The sequence below is a fragment of the Tauraco erythrolophus genome, chromosome 8 (genome assembly GCF_009769465.1).
Source record: "Tauraco erythrolophus isolate bTauEry1 chromosome 8, bTauEry1.pri, whole genome shotgun sequence".
Taxonomy (NCBI): Eukaryota; Metazoa; Chordata; class Aves; order Musophagiformes; family Musophagidae; genus Tauraco; species Tauraco erythrolophus.
Window position 1 is genome coordinate 39140335 of NC_141472.1, and position 19463 is coordinate 39159797.

General features: G+C 36.8%; 1 protein-coding gene across 1 annotated transcript in view; it reads right to left on the reverse strand.

Moving 5' to 3' along the window:
• Positions 1-19463, reverse strand: part of LRP1B (LDL receptor related protein 1B) — a 583373-nt gene that overhangs the window by 12384 nt on the left and 551526 nt on the right. Inside the window, exons 84-87 of the mRNA XM_086616175.1 lie at positions 14706-14867; positions 10093-10267; positions 9376-9480; positions 7225-7338 (exon numbers count right to left, since the gene is read on the reverse strand). Of these exons, the coding sequence (XP_086472301.1) occupies positions 7225-7338; positions 9376-9480; positions 10093-10267; positions 14706-14867 (556 nt within the window). The remainder of the gene's footprint in view (positions 1-7224; positions 7339-9375; positions 9481-10092; positions 10268-14705; positions 14868-19463) is intronic.

The window sequence follows — 19463 nt, forward strand, 5'->3', positions numbered from 1 at the left end:
GTTTTCTCTATTTTTCTATAACCCTTGCAGGTCACTGAAATATTTTAAACTCAATTATATGGGCACTTGACCAAAAGAAACCATTTGACTATGAAATGTCTGAATAAATAGAAAAAAAAGTAAAGAGGCTAATTTGGTGGCAGTGTGCAATTTTTTTTTTCATTTTTGTTTCTCATTTTTTCCCCTTTTTTTTTGTGCCACAGGCATTGTCATAAAAATACAATATAGCAGGCATAATACGCACTTAAAAGTGCTTTTGTAGACTCAATATATCAGTGTGTACCAAAAAAATGTCAGAAAGCAGCATTGAAAGATTAGTCCACAAGTATAACAGAACCTGTGAAACAGTTATCACGAAATAGAGGTGGAAGTGGAATTGAAAATGCTTCTTACCTATCAATGACACTTCTTCATTATACAAAGTAATTTTCTAACTTTGCTTTTCTTTTTAGTCACGGCACAGATATTAATGCATAGTAAAACATCCTAATGAAACTATCCAGCCTCACTATTTTAAGAACACTTAGGTTAAAATTCCACTGGAACATGTCTTATCATTAATATTAAAAATATGTGTAAGACGAGAGAAGAGGACATCTGATTATAGTTATTCGCTATCTGTGTTAAATTGCATTAAAAGACAGAAATCAAAATCATCTCATTTTTCCCCCAAACTCTGAAAGATGACAAAATCCTTGCACTAAACTAAATCACTTAACTATTTCTGATAATAAATTTAACAATACTTTTGGAAGTTTGCTTTCTCCATGCAGGGAGTTGATATTATAGTTATACTGACAGACAAATCCTCAAAGGTACAAAGAACTTCCATGACAATAAAAGACCAAAAAATTCACCTCAATTTTTATCAATAGCACATCTTGTACATTTTCCAATATTGTAGAGTTTAATTATTTTCAAATAAAAATTTTCCCTTAATATTTTATACAAGAATAGACCATATTTAAGTACTTTTGTCTAATGAGCATCACTTGGTATCTTTATAAGGAAAAGGAATTCGATGCAGAAGCTAAGGGATTAAAACTCTACAACGCTACTTGAAACGAAATACAGATCACCTTGCAATCCAATAAATTAAGAATAGGAAAATTGTATAACTTAAAAATAGACAAAACAACAGAAAGCTACTTTTGTGGAACTCAAAGAATCTTACATTTAGTAACAATATAAATGAAAAAATAAAATGTGACTTTAAACATCAACTTGATTTGTGCATGACGTTACTATATACAAATCATCATTCACAGTTGCTGCACGGTGTTCACTGCAAAGGAACAAGCGTCCAGATGTAACTCAGCCTCTATCATCCCAAAGTAAGAACAAGTGATTGAGGGTCATTAAACTTCATGCTCTCAGCAATATGTGTGCAGTACATGCGTTATCCAAGTATTGAATATTATCAACATAGAGTAAATATATAAAAAAATTAAGCCAGTCTTCGCGACTACTACCATAGCTGAAATTACACTGAGCAACAAAGCAGAAGGAAAAGAATAGATTCAAGTGATAAAAATGGGAAAAGAATGAGAAATGACTGGATCAATAGGTATATGACAAATCACATTTTTCTCTCCTTCTCGCAGAGGCAAAGCAAGCAGAGATGTACAGCAGCAGCTCCTATGCAAGTTTTAGCTGAACAATTTTAAACTCACGGAAAAGGATATCTGCATTACAGCCTAAGTAGTAAACGTTCAGTGAAAAATATACATACTCCTCTTTTCCAAGGTCTTGTCATTTCCTTCCCTTGACAACCACTCTTCAAAAGTCTGTTTGCATTTAATTCTTGAACTAATACTAGTTTGCAATACAAATTTCATAGATTTCTAGGTTGGAAAAGACCTTAGAGATCATCAAGTCCAACCGTCCCTAATCCCCATTAAACCATATCGCTAAGTAGCTCATCCACCCTATTCTTAAACACATCCAGGGATGGGGACTCAACCACCTCCCTGGGCAGCCTATTCCAGTGGCTGACAACCCTTTCAGAGAAGAAATACTTTCTAACATCCAACCTGAACCTCCCCTGACTAAGCTTATACCCCTTTCCTCTTGTTCTATCACCCATCACTAATGTAAAGAGCCTTTCCCCCACCTCCCCACCATCCCTTCTCAAGTATTTGTAGGCTGTAATCAGGTCTCCCCTCAGCTTCCTCTTCTCCAGGCTAAACAGCCCCAACTCCCTCAGCCGCTCCTCATAAGTTTTATTTTCCAGCCCCTTGACCAGTTTAGTCGCTCTTCTTTGGACTCGCTCCAGGCGCTCAATATCTCTCTTAAAGCGAGGGGCCCAAAACTGGGCACAATATTCCAGGTGCGGCCTCACCAGTGCCGAGTACAGGGGCAGGATCACTTCCCTGCTCCTGCTGGTCACATTATTCTTGATACACACCAGTATCCCATTGGCCTTTTTGGCCACCTGAGCACACTGCTGGCTCATATCAAGCCGGTAGTCAACCAACACCCCCAGGTCCTTCTCCGCCAGGCAGCTCTCCAGCCACTCTTCCTTGAGCCTATAGCAATGCTTGGGGTTTTTATATCCCAAGTGAAGGACTCTGCACTTGGCCTTATTAAATGGAACGAAAGATCCTACGTAACAAAGTTGTAACCTGCTGATTATGTTCAAATTCAAGACATTTATAACAAAGGTATTTTTAGTTGAAAAAGAAAGCTCTCAAAGACCTAGCATAATATTATGAAATTCCAATTGTAACTGGGTAGCTCATTAAATATACCCTAGGAAATACTATGGAAAGCATTTATTGCAAGATACGTGATAAAATTTCTTCTCTGATTTATACTGTCAGTCATGGTTGCAATTGCCTTCCAGTCTTGGACAGTCTTCTCAATGCTGCAATTGTTCTAACGCTGCAGTAGCTTTTTTCTAGTCAACCTTCAGAAAATGTCAGTCAGGGGATTGCATGGTGCAGCCTTGCTCTTGTCCACATCTAGACTATGGGTGTATCTTAACATTTTTGAGAATGAAGATCTGCCATAGTTATGAGGTTTACATTTACTTATGAACTTGCATATCCTTAACAGCATTTGTACAAGTCATACATATACTTACATAAAAACTGTTCATATTTGAAGATTTTTTACCATGAAAGGAATGTCAAGAGGAAGGTATAGCATCACAGGAGTATGAGCTGGAGGGAATTTTCTCCATCAAGAGAAATGTACTCTTTTCTTTCCAATTTCTGTGACATTGGCACACGCATATGTGTGCACACGTGCATGTACACACACACAGACATACACACAGTATCTCTTTCCAATCTACTGGAAATAAAGCTGGCAAGGACATTTCTCTTCTTTATTTCACTCCTTTGGGATTTTTTTTTTTTTTTAATTTATCCATGTCTCTGCTTCCAAGTTCAAGCTTCTTGTTATCACTTTGAAGAAATTTGACAACTTGTTCTCTCCCCATTTGTTCACTCTTGTCTTTTTAATTCGGTCAAAACTCCCAGTTTAGAAATCAAGTAATTTATTTTTTCTCCACCCTTCACTTTTCAGTTTCTTCTGCTACCAAAGCTATGCTTGCTTTCAGGTTCCTGTATGATATGTGCCTTTTAATTAATCTGAAAGACCACTGATTTCTCGATCTAATTTGCTCTCAAAGTCATGCATCTGCTTACTGCAAGCAATTAAACTCTCCAGGATGACTTATTTTTCATTAGAGAAGAAATGATGTTCATTCTAATGTAGAAATACAACACATACAATCAGATATCCCCTGAACAGTCAACACATCTAGCCACAGGCAACTAATTTAATGCTGTACACTGTCCTCTGAATTTCCCCCTGTTTCTGATGACACCTAGGAAACAGAGGCTCCAAACTGCAGACTCGCAGAATTGCACACATCTCCATGCAGAAAGTAACATAAAAAGGAATAAATTACTATCCTCTTAATTAGCCAGCATAACATAATCTTACTTGTTCCACCTTAAAGTCCTCAGCCACAGTCACGCAGCATTGCTCAAAAGATCATTAGAGCATTTAAAAACTCTTTAAATTTAGTTGGCTTTAGATAAGCATCAATATGATTTATATCTTCTACCAGTTTTGACTGTAAACTTGTAACAGAAACCATCCTTCATTATAATTCTATAATGCCTAGTGTAAGGAGGTTATGATTTGATCTCATTTATTTTCAGATGCTAATAATAATAATAATACAAATAGACCACGTCTATGCGCAGATGCAAATAATAATAGTAATATAAATAAAAAGATGGAATTATAGCAACCTGAAGGTAATAAAAGAAACAAAAGGTGAGAGAGGGTAATATTCTCTATTAAAGAAATTGATAGAGTCCCATTTATGTAACAACCAGTAACGACCTTGTGTGCTTGAATGTTTTAATTTTTTCCAACTCTCTTCATCAGGATTGTACCAGATTATGTTATATACTTAAAGTTTGCTTCTCCTGCATGAATATATATGCAGTCAGATAATTAGTGAGAAGGAAACGGAGAGGCAAATAAAGGTAATTATTAAACAAAAGACAGACTGATAGAACAGATGGAACTGGAAGTTTGTGAAATAAACAGAAAAAGCATTTATTGATTATATCCCATCTGAATCTGATCTCCTGTTCATTTTGTTTTCAATGAAACTACGAAGTTACTGGAGCAATTCTGACAGATCTCATATACTTCTAGTGTTATACACATCACACATACTCCCAAATCATTAGTGAGTAGTACTAAAGATATCCTTAAAAACCTTGATACGTGAATGCTAAAAAACCAGTAACTATATGTAAGATAATACTTCTTTAAAAGACACTCTCAGTGTACATCTTTCAGAAAAGGTCAGTACCTTAAATTTTAACATTCCGGTATTACATTCTTTTGCAACCTTTGTTATTGAGCAAGAAGGGCAATAATACGGGGGAGGAGGGAAGAATGATCTTTATATTCCTGAAAATAATGATAAGAACTACTAATCTAGATTGCATGGGATCTTATGTCCTAAGAGAAATCACAGTATATTCTGTATGTTTTAAAACCTGAAAGAACATTCATTCAAATTGGAGACCAACTTCACAAAACCTTTCTTATTTAGTGTCTTATATGCAGCCACAGTGAAGCCTTAGTTCATTCCTAAACATTCACTAAGTTATGTGAAAAGCACAACTTCTATTTCCAATATGCACCTAATATTTAGTGCATTCAAGTTTAAAAAACCCCTTGAGATAGGAAGATAAAATAAAAATGTACCCTAACAGTACAGGTTGGTATAATGACAGTATGTTCTTACAGGTTTATTGTTCCTCTATATAATTGCAGCCTTCAGATTACCCTTCAGAATAGATAAATCTGATTCTGTATTGTCTTTACTGAATGATAATAAGGGCTTGATTATGTATAAAGTTTGCATTCTCAACTGATCCAACCATGAGAGAGAGAGAGGAGCTCTTGCTGAATGAAAATAAACCCAGGCATTTCCCATTTCTTCTAAAAATCACCCACCCATGAACTGGATACTGGTTAAGAAAAATGTTAGCCCTTAGATAAGTGTCTCTCAGAGACCAGAGACAGATGTCATACATACTGTGACCAGACATGCAGGTTGGAGGAATAAACTTTTTTCCCCCTAATAACAGAGTAGAACTTACAGAGAAAATCGTTGAGACTTCTGTTGGCTGACACAATGACTCATGAAGCATGAGACTACTTCATTCCTTCCTGAGATCTTCTACTTGCCCATATCAGGTTGGTAAAATTATAAGCAAGCTCCAGTTAAGAATTAATTTGGCACCAGAAAAACAGAATGTATTGGGAGTAACTGGAGCTTGAACTGAGGTTTGCAAAAACTGAGACATAGAGTTACAGTTCTTCCTCTCTATCACTGTAACCGTCTTCAACTCCATCAAACAACTTCTGTTTGCTTTTCTTCCCTTTCCTCTAAGGCATCTTGGCTTTGCAAAATAGAAACAATTTAGAAGATTCTCTTTACAATTCCTAGACACAGGCAGTGGTGGCCAAACTAACCCAGCAATCAGTCTGAAGGGACAATAAGAATACTACTTCTACCTAGGCTTGTATTCTGAATGTGAAGAAGTGAATCATGTATTTATATGAGACACACGGAGATACAAACTGTTCTAAGCAACCGTGTCCCACACAAATGCTGATCGACAGACCCAATCTATACAAAGTTTAAGAAGTGGTAGTTCGAAGACTAATCTACTTTCAAATGAATTTATGATAGCTCAAGTCATAGAGTTGCATTGCTTGAGAATATTAACAAATGAATTGTGATCATATTTAAAAAAAAAAAAAAAAGACTATTCACCATACCTAGTCACTGTCATTGCTGCCCACCAGACAAACACATCACATCCCCACAGTATTTTATGTTTTCATAAACCATGCATTTAGACAAGATAAGATTAATGTTGTTGGAATTTCATATTTTATTCTAAGTCTAGGTCTCTGGTTCACGATTTCAGTTCTGATTTTTGCATCACAATTCTTGAGTAAAGCTCTCTTCACCTGACTGGTATTTCACATGTCTGTGTATATCAGCCCTACAGCATTTTCAAGGACATTTTCTTTCCCTGACAAGGATTATAATTTTCTCTTTAAGAAACAGATCTAAAAGCCTTCACAGAAATACAGCATACAAATGTATCTATTTTATACATTTTTTTTTTTAATCAGAGGAGAAGGCACAGCTATGACGTAGCTCCTCATGTTTTTGTTTAAGTTTCTATTTTACAGCATTATTTCTATAAAGTTAACAATGAAGACTTATGAATACAAGCTTAACTCCTGAAGTGACACCTAAATAGCTCTTCTGTTGCTTTCCCTGTGCAGATAAGAAATAGGAAGTCAGTTTTGGACTACAGAACACGTGCAACGTCACTGTTTGCTAATATTCTGTGTAGGATTAACTTGGTAACGTATGTCAAAATATGAAGAATGAAAGCCAAGCAGCATTTTCAGTATTTTCAATTCAACTTATTAAAAATAAAGCTTTTTTCTTTCTTTCTCCAATGATATAGATACTCCAAAAGTATGTTTAAATGTACTCATCAGTGCAACTATCAAAGGGTAAGTGTGTATTATAGAAACGAGCCCTCAGATTAAGTATATATTGTGAAATGTATGTGAATGTGCATGACTTGAACCAATGAACTGTGGCCTGAAATGATGTCACAGAATGTGCAGCATTAAGTGGAAGGTTAAACCTACTTGCATCTTGGTTCATTAAACGCAGTTAAAGTGCAAATTCCCTCATTCTGACAGTAGTAATCACAAGGGTTCACTTTCTGGTCACAGCGCTGACTTTTAAACCCCACAGAGCATCTGCAGAATTTCAGTAAAATAGACCTATATGAATATTCTGCCTTTTGCTGAACAGATTTTAAAGGCATTATATATAATGACGGCAAGACGCGCACACGTACACAGGCACACACTCACAGATAATAAAATTAATACTCTGTTTTTTCATGGGAGGTCCAATCCCACTATGCTGAAAAGTTCTCATCAACATTGATCAAACACTTTTAAAACAACGGACCTATACTAACTGATGGGTTCAGGAATCTAACACTCTTAAAAAAGTATTATTGTCAAATGTACTGTACAGTTGTACTGACTGATCCAGAGTGCAATGGCCTTAAAAATATTCATGATTGTTTTCTTAGCATTGTTAACAGCGTTGGCATAGGCTGTAGCATTTATGTATTGTAAATCCAGACAAAAATAATTGTATGAAACTTGTTTTCCTTGAGACGCTATGGTGTTCCATATCAATTTGAAAAAGTGTAAGTCAGTTTTACAAGGAAAGAGAAAAGAAGAATCACAAGCTTCCAAAATAGCCATTCTAGGTGTTTAAATCACAGAATCATAGAATTGTTTGGGCTGGAAAGGACCTTGAAGATCATCCAGACCAACCGTTAACCTAACACTGCCAAGCCCACCAGTAAACCACATCCCTAAGCACCACATCTACACATCTTTTAAATACCTTCAAGGATGGTGACTTCACCACCAAATGATTCACCAGACTTAATCATTATATTTGGGCCTTTCATATTAGAGTTGTGATATTCGCCTTGCTGAGATTTATGAGTCTGCCTAGTCCTCAACTAAAGACGTTTAAGGAGATATAAAAAAGAGATAAAAAGGGCCAGATCAAAATAGTTACGAAAAAGAGACATAGGCACTCAAAGCGTTTTCAGCTGAATAAGGACCATGGTGCAAACTGCATTGCACTGTCTCTAACTCCAAAGCTGCAAACGTCTACTGACAACTTCTTTTCCATAGCACAGCAACTACAGGTTTGCCCCTTTGCACATTCAGAAGTGCTTGAGCTCTCACAGGGAGGAACCTTGGAAATGAGACACTCAAATCCAGTTCTCTCTTCCAACACCTCATATGTTCCTGGAGGTTGCTCTGACCTCCAGATTGGCCCGAGAAGTGGAAGACTACAATGAAGCTTTTCTGCAGTGCAGAGAAGATCAGATAATTTATTAGCAAAATTAAAAAAAAAACCCAACAAACCAAAACAAACAGAACATGACTAGGTAGCTCAGTGTAACTGAGAGGAGGAAATAAATTAATTTCTTGCTATAGTGACTACTTCTGTATTTTATATTGAGCAGCTGAAATAGAAGATACACCATAGCTCTCAAGAAGGGACTATAAATGCTGGATTTTCTACCTCTTAAGACAGCACTTCACCATATAGACTACAGTATCACATTTTCTTTGGTATTTGATGTCTGGGCTTAAGGAGAGCATCCTGAATGTTCCTCTCAGCAATGGAGCAGCAGAGGGAGAGCAATCTCACCACAGAACAGCTAAGCTACTGTGGGCAGTGTGAAGGTTAGGGCAGAAACAAGAGATACATGAGCATATTCTCAGACCCATAAAGGAAATAAAGGTTGATGTTGTTATTCCTATTCTCTAGCCAGCAGGTTCCTTATAGGAATGTACCACCTCCACCTCTGACCATCTCTACAGGAGAAAAGACTTAATACAACTTTGAGAAGCAGGACAGGCAACCATCCCGTACCTCTGGATTCCATTCTGGAGCAAACGCCTAAACAGGGGCTTTAGATCTGGCCTGAAATTATTAGAAGTCTCAAAAGATATAGCCTTGTATCTATATGCATTCCCAATGTATATCTTGGTTATACCTTTCAATACACGTATTGCAAAAAGGTAGACGAAGTAAGGGGTTACAGAAATAGCTAGAAAATTTCCTGTAAGTTATGACTGCAACGAGCACATTACATATCCTAGAGAGATCAAAAATACAGACACATGCCTAATAATTTTATGATTTTTTGGCACACAGATATTTTAATGATCTACACAGTGCAGGATACTCACAGACAGACAGGTATATTTGTCTCTGGGTCCAGTTGACATGTACCACCATTGTAACAGTAGCCATCACATAACTGACAGGTAGAGGCAATCTTTCCATTAGTGCAACTGTCATGGTTGAAAAATAAATACAAACAGCAATCCGTATTTTATTAAATCTGGTGAATTCCCTTACAATTATCCCTATATTAAAATATTGATTTTATGACGTGTAAGATCTATTGATTGAAAGAATTCTAGGTTTCCACTTTGAAAAGCTAGCATAGGTAGTGAGCTTATTACACAAAATATTTTTAATCTTTCTTTTTTATGGAAAGAAACTATTATTATACAAAATAATCACTCAGCAATATAGCAGCACATCTTAATAGATACGCTTGCATTAGTATATGTCTCTATCACTCTCACAGATACTGCAGAATGAGCAAATTTCAACAGTGTGGTAAAACTCAACTGTTAACCTTATTAAATATTCCATTTTTTCCAAGTGAAGACCCTTTCAGTCTCCTGCTACATTCCCCCAGTGAGGAGTGCTCCAAAAGTTGGTTTAAAAAGGCATGAGCCAGTGGGTTTTGCATAGGCAGGAGCCATGCAAAGGAACTGTTCTGATGTGACTGGCTCAGGGGGTAGCCACTGTGTGACAGATTTAAAGGATAATGCAATATAATTGCTAATAAATATATAATATTGAACACAATCACCCCCTCTACACACACTTACTTGCATACTATGTCATTACTGTCCTTGTTTATTATGCAGTGTCCCCCGTGACATCTGATACACTTGTCCACTTCACATTTTGGACCTTCAAATCGCACTGGACAGACACATTCTACACTTCCATCATCAGAAATAGTACATGATTCAGAATTCACACAGTAATGGTGGCAAACATCTGCAAGGAACATGGAAGCTAATTACTAAAAGATACAAGCAAGTATCATGTAAAAAATAATACTTTACTTTTCTATGTTTTAAAAGGTACTATAATAAAATTGTAAGTGAAGCTGGTGGATCACTGGAAACTACAAAAATCAAGAATACCCCATAAACAGATACGTAATATATTAATGATGTAGTCTGGAGGAGTGAAATAGAAGGATAAACTCATAAAAGGTTCCCCTCCCCCCCTCTTCTAGATGTCTAACCATTTATGGCATCATCCCACATAATATAATGACTACTGATGAGAAAAGCAGAATAATGTATTTAATGGGACATTGGCTGAATAAAAATCTTTTGATACATTCACATTAGCATTAACAGCATTATGCTAAACTGAAATGGAAACAGTATTTTGAAATAATTAAGTTTTATTTTCATTTATCTACATATTAAAATTTCATGGAGTTCTAATAATAATATATAAAGACATAATCCATAAGTTCTACAAAAAACTACATACATACTTATCTTTATAGACTGTGCAGGACCCCGTTATCTTATTTAACTGCTTAAATGTCATCAGGACTGAGATTTCAAGTAGTGAATTCTTTAACTCTTTAGAAGCACTAGTAATTGTCTTACTTTTTTTCGTATCTCTTAAAAAACCCAAGCTGCCTGACTGAAGGAGCTTCCAGAGTTACAATATACTGGTATCTTAACATTTCAGTTCATTTTTATTTATGTGGTAGGGACAATTTTCTTTTGTTTCGTGTGTTTTTTTTTTTTTTATAGTCATCATTTAAGCTCCTTAATAGGACCAAATCATTCAAAGTCTCAATTTCTCACTGTTTCTAACACCTTCTCCAGTTCCGTGTAGTTAATACGTTGTATTGAGCTTTTGGTGGTGTTCTTGATGGACAGATGAAGCAATTGATACATAAGATGTATCAATTCTGATCTATGCATCTGTATTAGCTTAGAGGTAACCTGTTCCATATTAATAAAATATTACCTTTCTGTCAAAATTAAAAAATTAAAGACTTTTGAACCTCAGAATATGGCTGAGAGTGAGTTAGCAGCAGCTAGAAGTAGGGCATTATCAAGCTGTTTCACCAGAGGACAAAACCTTGGCCAAATGGCAACTGCAGCCTTGAGTCTGGAAGTAGGAACTCTCAAGCTGCCGTTTGACGGAGGGGCACGTTGTAAGCAGCAAATTGGAGACTGTGAAAATTGATATATTTTACTGAGTGTATTCAAGATGGATGATTTGTGAGGCTAAACCTCAAAGTGGGAAACATTTTGCTCCTTCTCTGCGCTCAGCTTTTTCCCCTCTCATAAAAGAACGTACTGACTGCTACGCCATTGGTACTCATGGTACTGGAGGAGTTTTGCTAAAGGACAAAGCAGTTGACTGCTGAAGGAGTTATTTCTGTTTGATTATTCACTGTATGTCTCCACCTATCTACACAGGCTGTAGACTCCTCTACTTAGGGAATCACTACTGAGCAACCAGAGAGGCTTAAAAGACACTAAATGAAGTAGTTCATTGTTTGCCATTCCCTGATTCAAGGTACAGAATGGTAATTTGCAGCAGGGGGGTTGTTTTTTGAACAGAACCCACCATAGTTTGAAAGCTAATATTGACAGGCATTTTATGAAAAAAAACATTGCAAGGGGGAAACATTTCTATGTACATTTGGACAACCCTCTCTCTCCAAAAAAACCCTAGGCATAGGGAGTTCGTACTCTAAAACGGTTATTGTTTTTTAGCATTGATTGTAGTCACAAACACCTTTATTTTGCTATCTCTAAAATGTGTATGCTACATTTGGACTGAAATGACACAAAAATGATTCTTCCCCCGCCTTGAAGAAAAGAATTTCAGTTTCAGGGAAAGTAACAGCTTATGAGATCACTATATCCACTCTGAATGATTGTAACTGCGTGAAAATGCTTTCTATTTTTTAGGCTGTTTGGGCCTTAAATGATACAAGAAATGAACTTTAACTAGTCTGTATGTGATATTTCAGGAATATAGAATAGGGAGTTATATTCAAATACATGTATAGATAATAACATGCACAACGTTAGTGGAATTCTATGTAAATTCATTCACTTAAATTTATTTCTGCAGTGCCAGTGCCTTGACACGGAGCACACATTTTGGTTATTAGCCCTTATGTGAACTAATCACAAGAGAAACTCTGCGTTGGGTAATTGGAGACGATAAGTATGAGGAAAATAAGGTCTCTGCAATCTGGCAATACTGCAAGTAAATGTCTTCTCCCTGCCATAAAAAACACTAATATATTTTCAGCTTGGGAGAATGAGTAAAATACCTATGCACATTCATGTATCACCCTTTGCATATAAACAAGTTTCAATCACATCATTGAAAGACTGAAAAAGATATCTGAGAGGCAACCAATCTTTGCAATAATCTTATATTAATCTATTCCAACATGCATATGAAGTGAATGTGATTAATAAAGCAAAAAATCATACATATGTGTGAATAAAGCACAAAATCATGGATTTGAATTTATACACACGTCATTAACTGTAACCCTGTACAATTTCATACAGCTATTATTGGCCACAAATAAAATACTCCAGAAGAATGCAAGTCTTTTTTTTTAAATTAAAGTTTATTTAAAGAAAAGCTTAATTTTATTTTGTATTTTATAATGTGTTCGAGTCTCTCTATTGTGGTATTTTCCCAAAGTGTCAGCAGACAATCCAAATCTGATAATAAGCACTGTTTAAAAGTACCCCTAAAATTACATTTGAATTATTTTTTTTTTTTTTTAAAGATGTTTGCAGAAGCATTCAACTAGAAACAATTTGTTTGGTTTTGGGTAAGCCTCAAGTAAATATTTTTTCTTAATCTGTGTGTCTGTCTGTGCATGATTTATGTACTATACTGTTTTCAAATACCCAATTGTGTTTGCAGATAGTTATTTGTGGATCCACGCAGCCTGTTTAATACCAAGTGGGAGAGAATCACAATTACTGCTGGTTTTCCATTCAAAGCTTTCAATTTATTTCATAGTCTCCCAACTGGAAATACATTCAGTTTACTTCAGTACAAATCCTATTTAAGACACACACTAACCCTTCCCTTGTTTAACAGACCTTTCACTAACACTAAATACTTTTTGTATCTTGCAGATAATTCTAAGCCAGACCTTTATAACAGCTAATTTCCCTTCCGTTTTATTTAAATCTAGCCTTCTTCAGCAAATTCACTGAATTATATACAAAAGAGAAGACCACTTTCACATTTAATGTTCTATTTTTTAATAAGCACTATGACAGTCCTCTATTTTAGAGTGTTACAGTCAAAGCAAAGCAGGAGTAGAAAAAAGGAGATTAAAAAAATAATTCTAATCTAAGAACAATAACCAGTATTAGGTTAGGGTTGCTAGTGAGTCATCTTGTTGAAGAGACATGAGGAAGACAAACTGTAATTTTGAAATAAGTGACAAAAAGAAGAAATTACAGATTATAATCAAATGTCTTGAGCCACTGAACAACAGATAATGGAGGACCATACTAAAAAAAAAAGCATGGAGAGAAAAGAAAGATAAATAAAGTAAGAACAGAAGGCCTATTAGGGTTTACAATCTCTCCTCTCCTCTGCAAAAGAAATAAAAAAAATAAAAAAGTTCTAAAAAGCAAGAAGAGCCTTTCTAGAGGCATGGAAACTCTAGGAAAACAGTATCTCAATGAGAACAGACTGATGGATCAGTGGAATGAAAAACTATGGAGAACTTCAGATGCAGAGGACAGAAACTAAGACCTGAGAATTAAATAAGAGTAATACTTAGAAATCCCGATTTTCAATACCAGGAGGGACAGAAACCATACTCAAGGTGATCTTAGACTGAGCAAGATGAAGGAATACAGAGGTGTGAAACTCAAAGCAGTTGTCAATACAGTGCTTACTGGAGTTAGAAATAAAAATGAGAGGTAAGGTAGCAGTTTGAGATACGTGTGTTAGCCTGCAAAGAGAAGGGATACCAGAGAAATTCTTAAACCAGCTACATCAATTCACTATGTTTAGGTATTCGACCAGCATAAGATAACAAATATGAGAAGGTGGAGTAGAAAATTTTAACATAATTATGTCATTTCGAACGACAAAGTCAGCTGTCTTGTACAGCACCACTGTGTGCAATCATTCAAGAAAATATTAAAATACGTAATTACTAAAAAAACCACACCTACACATGTAGATGGGTATTGCAGATATATGTTCAAAGATCACTTGAAGACATCAGATTCCATTCCCTTCGCAGTTTGAATAATTTTGGAGCTAAGCTTACCAACATGTCGTAGAAAATTCACTCAAATCATGTTAAACTTTCATTTGTAGAACTTTTATTATTAATCCAGATTTAAGAGTATTATAAATCCAGATTTAAGAGTTTGTGAAGATTACTTACAATATTGGCATCTGTCTCCTGTATACTCAGGTAAGCAGTTGCAAAAGGGTTGATTCCCAGCAGTGACGCTGCAGGTTCCTCCGTTCCGGCAAAAACGATTGCAGACCGTCTGATTGCAGTTTGGTCCTGTAAAACCCAGCGCACAGTTGCAGGTAGGCCTCCCTGTTCAAAGCAAAGGAAACTATTTTATGATAAAAATTAATAAACATTAAAGTAACAATCAGCACTTTAAAGACAGATACATTTATCACAATAGTACCACATTTTAATGCATGAGCCCAACTACGTTTTGCTAGACATCAACAGAGTCATAGAATAGTTCGGGTTGGAAAGGACTTTAAAAGGTCATCTACTTCAAACCCCCTGCCATGGGTAGGGACATCTTCAACTAGACCAGGTTGTTCAGAGCCTCATCCAGCCTGATCTTCAACGTTTCCAGGGATGAGGCATCTATCACCTCTCTGGGCAACCTGTTCCAGCGTTTCACCACCCTCATTGTAAAAAAATTTCTCCTTATATCTAGTCTAAGTCTACCTTCTTTTAGTTTAAAACCATTACGCCTTGCCCTATCATAACAGACCTTATAAGCCTCCTCAAAGTATTGAAAAGCCACAATAAGGTGTCCCTGGAGCCTTCTCTTCTCCAGGCTGAACAACTCCAGCTCTCTCAGTCTGTCTTCATAGGAGAGGTGCTCCAGCCCTCCAATAACTCTGTGGCCCTCCTCTGGACCCTCTCCAACACATCCACATCTTTCCTGTGCTGAGGACTCCAGAGGTAGACACAGTACTCCTGGTGGGGTCTCACCAGAGTGAATTTAGAGGGGGAGAATCCCCTCCCTCGACCTGCTGGCCACGCTTCTTTTGATGCAGCCCAAGATACAGTTGGCCTTCTGGGCTGCGAGAGCACATTGCCAGTTCATGTCCAGCTCTTTATCCGCAAGTTCTTTTCAACTGGGCTGCTCTCAAACCCTTCATGCTCCAGTCTATGTTGATACTAGGAGTTTCCCTGACCCAGGTGCAGGACTTTGCACTTGGCCTTGTTGAACATCATAAGGTTCACATGTACCCACATTTCAAGCTTGTCCAGGTCCCACTGATGTACTCACTCTATCACAGAGGGCCACTAGGCTGGTTAGGCAGGACTTGCCCTTGATGAAGTCATGTTGGCTGTCTTGAATCACCTCCCTGTCTTTCATGTGGCTTAGCATAACTTCTAGGATGATCTGTTCCATGATCTTCCCAGGCATAGAGGTGAGGCTGACAGGTCAGTAGTTCCCAAGGTCCTCCTTTCATCCTTTTTAAAGATGGGTGCAATGTTTCCCTTTTTCCAGTCACCAGGGACTTCACCTGACTGTTATGACTTTTCAAATATCATGGAGAGTGGGTTGGCGACTGTATCAGCCAATTCCCTCAGTACTCCAGGATGCATCTCATCAGGTCCCATAGACTCATGTATGTTCAGGTTCCTCAGGTGGTCACAAACCTGATCTCCTCTTATAGTGGGAAGGACTTTGCTCCCCTAGTCCCTGCCTTGCAGGCCATCCACTTGAGAGGTGTAGAAAGAGAGGTTGCCAGTGAAGATTAAGGCAAAAAAGTTGTTGAGTACCTCAGCCTTCTCCTCGTCCATTGTTACCAGTTTGCCAGTCTTGCTCATTGGGGCAGTATGCTTTCTTTGACCTTCCTCTTCTGGCTGACATACCTGTAGGAGCCCTTCTTATTTATTGCTCTTTGCATCCTTTGCCAAGTTCAGTTCCATCTGCTTCTTGGCCTTCCTGACCCCATCCCCCTACACAACTGCGCAGTGTCCCTATACTTTTTCCAGGATACCTGTCCCTACTTCCACTGCCTGTGCATTTCCTTCCTGCTCTTTAGTTTGATCAGCAGGTCTTGACAGTCATGCCAGTCTCATGCCTTCCCTTCCTGACTTCTTACACTTTTGCAAACATTGCTTGATTTCAGAACTTTTGAAAAATAAAGTTAGCACTGTAAGATACGGACACCTTAAAAACTGCATCTCTGCATTTGACACTTGTGCATGTATGGTCACTGACTTTTTATTTGGAAATTCGTTTAGAATATGATCTTCAGTAGGAACTTAAGATATGACTAAGCTCTTCAGATCATCCTGTCAGGCTGGGTTCCTCCAGTTGCAGAGGATAAATGTTTGTATAATCAACATCGATGACTCTTCAGAATACAGTCTATTATTCTCAAAACTACAAACCTTTAAATATAATCACATGAATATACAAGTATTTACTAATGCGCTAATAGCCAATTTTATATAACAATATTTACTAAAACACAAATATCTGTGCCTTTTTTCTTATCCTGTTCCTCTTATATAATAAATATTCTAACATAAAAATTGCTGTCGTGCATCAGACCAAGGATGCCTGTAAGATCAATATTCAATGTCTGAAAAGTAGTGAAAACCTAGGGATGAACATTTGCACAAAATGCACTCCTAGTCTACGGCGTTATTTTAAAGGATTTTAAAAACAGTATTTAAATATCGATGTGTTTGTATCTTATGATTCTTCCCTATTTTAATTTTCCATTTTTTTCCTTATCTAAATCTCACGTCTAAAGAATTTATAGCTTTGTTACGATTCCACTGTTTTATTAAACACTTCCATTTTCCCCTGACTTTTTTCTTAACGTTTATCTTCTTTAAAGCAAACTTCTAGATCCTGTAGATGTTCTTCCATCTCCTGACTTTGCTTTTATATTTAGTTTGCAATCTTCTCTTCATGTAAATGACCTGATGTGTCCAACTAGCCATCTCTCTTCTCAATTCCTAATAATCTATTCTCATTCTTGTTTATCTCTTACAGAGCATTATTTCCGCCCCCCCCTCCTTCCCTTTGCTTTTATTCAGCCTTTAGTGTTTTCTTAAATTTAGGGAAAACAGACCGAGTTTAGCACTTTTCTTCTTCCTGGCTTCTAAAACGGGTAAGGAAAGAGATGAAGATTAATCAGGACCTGAGGACACTTCTGAAATAAATTTGAATCATAAGGAACCAACCTGCTGGCATGTACAATCAAGAGCTTAACTGGGTCACTGCAGCGCAAGGGATAGCTGACAGGCAGAGACTCATCCCTTTGAGCAAAGTCACAGAAACACCATATCTCTGAGTGAGGGACCACGCATGGGCTAGCAACAGTCAAGGAGTAAAAAGGTATCAGGCAGAACAAAAGGAATGCCTTATAAATAGACTACAGAAAACCAAAACAGTAACACACGTGCCTTACATAAATGGTAAAAGTCTAAGAATTTAGATGGGAGAAAAGAAATGTCTAGTCTTGAATGGGAACATCAATATCATTGGCTATAGCAAATTTAGAAAAGTAAGGCAACTAATGGGCTGTTGTAAAACCAATACATGCTTCCTTGATATCCAATCTTTGCCTGTGATGGAATAGGGCTGTATGTTAAGAAGTGTTCAAGTCAATCAGATTAGCAAGTTAACTACATAATGTACGGTATGTGCCATGCAGAAGCCTTTTGGACTGCAATTACAGGCAGAAACTGGAAAAACAGCCTATTACATTCTATTATTGACATCCCAATCAAGATAATGATGTGACTGTGAAATCAAAGAGATCAGAGAAAGTCAGGGAATATGTTAATGATGAGAAACTCCAGTTATTCCCCTGCATTTACACTTGAAAAACTTCACAACATGCCATGAGGCAGAAATGGACTTCTTACATGTAAACAATCCTACTTCTTGAAGGAATGGGTTAGCGAGGACACAAGAGAAGCTATGCTTGACTTAGGCCTGGCTTGGTTCAAAATGTACAGAAGGGCCAAAACCCTAAGTACTCAAATGAAATAACATTTAAGAGTTACTTTTCTGTAACAATTATCTCTCATCTTCATATTGATTTATCAGGAAATCCTCACTGCTGCTTGATTTGCTGATGCACTATGACTAAGCCCCTTCCTGCTGTCTGTTGTCTCATTCATTGTTTCTTCATTTTAATATGATGTCTGGTGTAGATACCCACAACTACTTTCACATTTGCCTCCTGATGTCCTTCACCACAACAGCATCTAAATCTCTGAAATGTGCAACCCTTCCAAGCTTTTTTTTTTCCCCTCTATTTAATTGGCTGACTCATTAAAGTAATGTAGATTAAACTAAATATTCTATAAACACCATGATTTCAATTTTCCTCTGGTCTGCGTGTGTTTTAATACTATGTAATCATTTAATATCATACCCATTGGAGAACTTTTCAATGCAAGTGAAGTGCCCTCATTTTTTCTACTCTTATTCATGCAGGATGATTTATTTATTCTTTTTCTTTCACTTACTTCTTACTCTTCTTACATGAAACCCTTCACGTATTTACTTTCTGTATTTTCTATTTTAAGCTATGCTAATTTAAAGTGTTTTGCAAATCATCCTAAAGGCCACGAGATCAGTTAGTCTCTTCCTCTAATGAGTACAGCAGGAACAAAACCATTGACTTAAAAATAGCTCCAACTAGTTTAATATGCATCAGCCTGGTTATTCATATCTGTCCCCTGTGATCTAAACATTAAATCAAAGATGTTGAACTCAGATGTTAGCACAGATTCTTTTTGTTTTTTTTCCCCGTGTATACACTTGTATTTAAATTTCTGCCCCCTAGCCAGGGGGTTTCTGAATCAGAAAAAATAAAAAAATAAAATAGAGATATAAAAAAATAAAAGAGTGATAAAACATAGATCTGGAAGTCTGAAATCAGCTTTTATTATTAATACTCC